Source organism: Setaria italica, chromosome IX (assembly GCF_000263155.2).
Source record: "Setaria italica strain Yugu1 chromosome IX, Setaria_italica_v2.0, whole genome shotgun sequence".
NCBI lineage: Eukaryota > Viridiplantae > Streptophyta > Magnoliopsida > Poales > Poaceae > Setaria > Setaria italica.
In genome coordinates, this window is record NC_028458.1 from 27,779,578 (window position 1) to 27,784,018 (window position 4,441).

The following is a 4,441-nucleotide window of genomic DNA, read 5'->3' on the forward strand; positions in this document are numbered from 1 at the left end:
TCTATGCAAAGATAATGAATATTTCATTTCATTGATTTGAGCAGGAAGTATTTGAGTGATTGGGTCTTAATTTGCAATTGCAACATTTCATACTCATAACTTAGAATGGAGAAATACTATGCTAAAAAGAGTAGTGCCGAAAGTGTAGAGAGCCGGGTTGAGCAAAAAAGACCACGGATTGAACTTGATTAGAATGGAGAAATAACTTTGAGTGATTGAGTCTTATGTAGAATTGAGAACGTCGAAACAAGTGGAAGTGGTGTTAATTCATAAAGACATGTATGGTTCTTTTTTTTTGGAAGACTCTTAATTTGGTACTTTTCTACCTTCAATATTCTATATATTGTTTGAGTCTATTGGTTCAACACTGGAATCTAGAGAATTATATAATTATTTGTGCTCTTTGAAAAATATGTTATATCTAGTAGTGCATGGCTAGTAAGATTTTAAGCCTTATATTAGTTAGCCCGGGGCGGAGCCCGTTTCTGGATCCGCCAGTGCTTACTAGCGTTGTGCTTGAGCAAGCATGTCTCCAAGGTTAACTGTCATTTAGTATAATAACCTACTACTCTTTCTTTAACCATGAGATTGTTTCAATTCTCAGCAGTTTTACTAGTCGGTTCCATGCAAAACTGAAACAGTCAACCTGCAAGCAATATTCGGTCCATCATAAAGAAACAAATAACGGCCCGCTCCATAAGTACGATGGGCCAGGAGCCTGTTTGCTTCCAGCCCAGCAGACCCAATTATTTTTAATAAGGCGCAGGAAGTAAAAAAGAGCATCTTCAGCGATTCTCCATCCCCCAATTCAACTACCATATTCGGAGAGTTGGTGAAAAAATCGTACTCTAGCAGTAGCCCTTTACTTTTCCCTTTTCCTAATTATTATTGAAACAAATCAATAATTCACCATAACTTTCTCCAAATAAAGTAGAAGTTGTGACTCTCCCAATAAATTACCCAATAAGTGGTGATCTATCCCTGATTTGCACTCAACCATTGAAAATTTCACCATCCAAGCCATCCCTGATCCACGCTTGCGAAGAAAGGCCCAGCACCCCTCGCTACCCAATACTCTGTATATCGAGTCCATTTCCAAACAAAGCAAGTGGGCTATTGCATCAACTATAACAGCATATGGTTATACAGTAGTTGAATTCGGACCATTTCCGAAAGCAACTTTTTCAATAACGATGAAAAAGATATTAAGATATTTCATAAGTTAATTATTGGGAAATATTTATGAGGTGATTCCAGATGCTCTAATTTCCGAAAGCAACTTTTTCAATAACGATGAAAAAGATATTAAGATATTTCATAAGTTAATTATTGGGAAATATTTATGAGGTGATTCCAGATGCTCTAATTAAAACAGGTCAGCGGGTCGGCCGCGGATGTCTTCCGACCAGTCGGACTCCATTAGCTCCCACCACCAAGCCCGCCCTTGTTTAGTTCACCCCCAACTCCCAACTTTGGCACTACGTAAAAGAAGATTCCCCATCATATCAAACTTACGGTACATGCATGGAGTACTAAATATAGACGAAATTAAAAACTAATTGCACAGTTTTGTTATACTTTGCGAGACGAATCTTTTGAGCCTAATTAGTCAATATTTGGACAATAATTTACAAATACAAACGAAACGCTACAGTATGCTACAGTGCTGTAACAGTAATTTGGTACCTCTAAACTTTAGCAACTAAACAAGACCCAAACCCGCAACGCTTCAGCCGCTCCAAGCCAAATCTCTCCAGCTCACTCGCACGGTCTCACTCTCCGCAGTCCCCACTCCACCACTCAGCAGCACGCACTCCAGCTAAAGCTCAAGCTTCTCTCTGCACGCTCAGTGCCGTCACGCGCAATGGCGGCGCTCCTCCATCTCCTGGCAGCCCTGCTCCTCCTGCTCCCGTCCACCCCTGAGGCCACGTCTTCGGCGCTGCTGGGCATCAGCTACGGCCGCGTCGGCAACAACCTCCCGCCGGCCACCTCGGTGCCGCACATCCTCGCCTCCCTTGGCGTCGGCCGCGTCCGCCTCTACGATGCCGACCCTGCCACCACCCGCGCCTTCGCCAACACGGGCGTCGAGCTCGTCGTCGGCGTCCCGGACGAGTGCCTCGCGACGGTCTCCACCCCCGCCGGCGCCGCCTCCTGGGTCCGCTCCAACATCGCCCCGGCGCTCCCGGCCACCAAGATCGCCTTCCTCACCGTCGGCAACGAGGTGCTCACCGGCGCCAACAGCTCCTCGCTGACCAGGTACCTCCTCCCGGCGATGCAGTGCCTCCACGACGCGCTCGCGCAGGCCGGCCTGGACAAGCAGATCGCCGTCACCACCGCGCACAACCTGGGCGTGCTGGCGACGTCGTACCCGCCCTCGTCGGCCTACTTCCGCAAGGACCTCCTCCCGACGCTCTGCCCCATCCTCGACTTCCACGCACGCGCGGGCTCGCCGTTCCTCGTCAATGCCTACCCCTACTTCGCCTACGCCGAGGAGCCCACCGGCGTGGACCTAGAGTACGCGCTGCTGGAGCCCGGCCACGCCGGCGTCGCTGACCCGGGGTCCGGGCTGCACTACACCAGCATGCTAGCCGCGCAGGTGGACGCCGTGTACCACGCCATCGCGGCAGCCAACAGCGCGGCGGCGCGGGCGGTGGAGGTGCGCGTGTCCGAGACCGGGTGGCCGTCGGCAGGCGACGCCAACGAGACCGGTGCCACGCCGCAGAACGCCGCGAGGTACAACGGCAACGTGATGCGGCTCGTGGCGCAGGGGAAGGGCACGCCACTGCGGCCGGCGACGCCGATGCGCGTCTACATGTTCGCGCTCTTCAATGAGAACATGAAGCCCGGGCCCACCTCCGAGCGGAACTACGGACTCTTCAGGCCCGACGGCACGCCGGCGTACGAGCTTTCCTACCGCCTGCCGCAGGACAACACCCCCTCCTCCTCCGGTGGTGGTGGCATTACCGGCGGTGGCGTGTACAATGCCCACGGCTACGGATCGGACAACGGCGGGTACTACAGCATCTCGGCCGCCGGCAAGGCGACAATGGTGAGCTCTGCATTGCTGTACTCTGCTCTCTTGTTAATCATATAGTTTTTACATGGTTGCTTCGGTATCAATACTCATTTTAAGGAAAAGGTTTATCGTGAATTTGTTGGAAAGGTTCTTGCATTAGGATGACATTGACTTGATTTTACTGAAATGTTGGTTTTTTTTTAAAAAAAAAGTGTTTGAGCAACTTTGAAAGGATCGCGTCATGCCTAATGCTTCACGTAGCACTAGCGAATGTCATTACATAAAGGAACATTCCACGAGTTCGAACATTGTGTGATTGAAAACTTGAACAGTAATTTGAGATTTTGCATATTCTGTAACGACCAACCATAGAACGAATATGGCCTTAAGGTGATTAGATGTGACACTCTGCATCGCTATCGACACGATTCTCTGGTCTTCTTTTAAAAAGCACAAACCAAACAAATATATGAGTAAATAGCCATTAACAGTCGCTAAAATGCGGGATCGCCCATAAATCGCAGCTGGCAAGCATAACCTGTTTGCTGAGCGATCATCAGTCAGATACCCCTGCAATCATGAATGTGGAGAACGATTCTCCAGTGGCCTGCCTATCTTCTCTGATGCCCTTCCAACTGGAACTTTGCTCATCTGCTGAGGTGTACCCCTTGTCTGTGCTTGTGCTTGCTCTTGCTAGGGTTGGTGGAGATGGACACAGGGAGCTGTGGCAGCATGTGTGGCTGTCCTGGTGATGGCATTGTGATTGTGAGGCTGTGAGAAGATCAAGGGATGTGCTTGGATGGATGGAAGCCTCTGGTTTCTAATGGAGCATGAAGTGGGGCTGATAGAGTGAAGAACTGCTGCTGTAGACAAAGGCATTGATCATGGTGATGTACTGTACTTCATTTTTTTTTTCTTGTTCCTCACTCCCATGTTGTTGTAATTGAGGTGCTCTTGTAGTTGGTGGTAAAGCTAATGCGCTTGGCTGTAGTCGTTAAACTACTCTCTTTTACAGTGGGACATTAATACGAGTGGAACGAAGTATTCCGCTTGGAACTGTCTCAAAGTGAGTTGGTAATTGGCTCAATGAAAAATGGTTCATTTGGAGAACATGTGTTAACTAGTCTTTTGTTCCAAACACCTCCATGTAAAGAGCTTATGAACCTTTCCCCCGAAAAGGAGGCTTTGATGTAGGCTAAATTGAAGCGATGGAATCGATTCTGTGCCTTTTGCTTATCAGCTATGAAGCGAATCTTTTTGTACTTCTCATAAAGGGTGTGTGAGATTTAACTTCGCAAACTAGCTGAATAGGGGAAAAAAGACATCAGTATAATATGGAAAGCGTGCCATCCTTTTGTTTTAAACGCATCCATGTATAAAAAGATGATAATGCTTTTGATGTGTAGCCTGAACTGAACTGGAGGA

At 48.3% G+C, this 4,441-nt stretch overlaps 1 protein-coding gene across 1 annotated transcript; it reads left to right on the forward strand.

Annotated features, from left to right (window-relative positions):
- The first annotated feature begins 1,757 nt into the window (after nucleotides 1-1,757).
- LOC101772014 (glucan endo-1,3-beta-glucosidase 11) lies at nucleotides 1,758-4,216 on the forward strand. The gene is made up of 2 exons (XM_004983257.4): nucleotides 1,758-3,049; nucleotides 3,714-4,216. The coding sequence occupies exons 1-2, from the start codon at nucleotides 1,865-1,867 to the stop codon at nucleotides 3,777-3,779; spliced, it is 1,251 nt and encodes a 416-aa protein (XP_004983314.1). The 5' UTR covers nucleotides 1,758-1,864; the 3' UTR covers nucleotides 3,780-4,216.
- The last annotated feature ends 225 nt before the right edge of the window (nucleotides 4,217-4,441 follow it).

What these genes read in the sequence shown, in the direction of transcription:
- LOC101772014 (XM_004983257.4), top strand. Translation starts at nt 1,865, where the DNA reads ATGGCGGCGCTCCTCCATCTCCTGGCAGCCCTGCTCCTCCTGCTCCCG. An exon ending in CCGCCGGCAAGGCGACAATG is followed by an intron (nt 3,050 to 3,713) that starts GTGAGCTCTGCA and finishes TGCTCTTGCTAG; the next exon opens with GGTTGGTGGAGATGGACACA.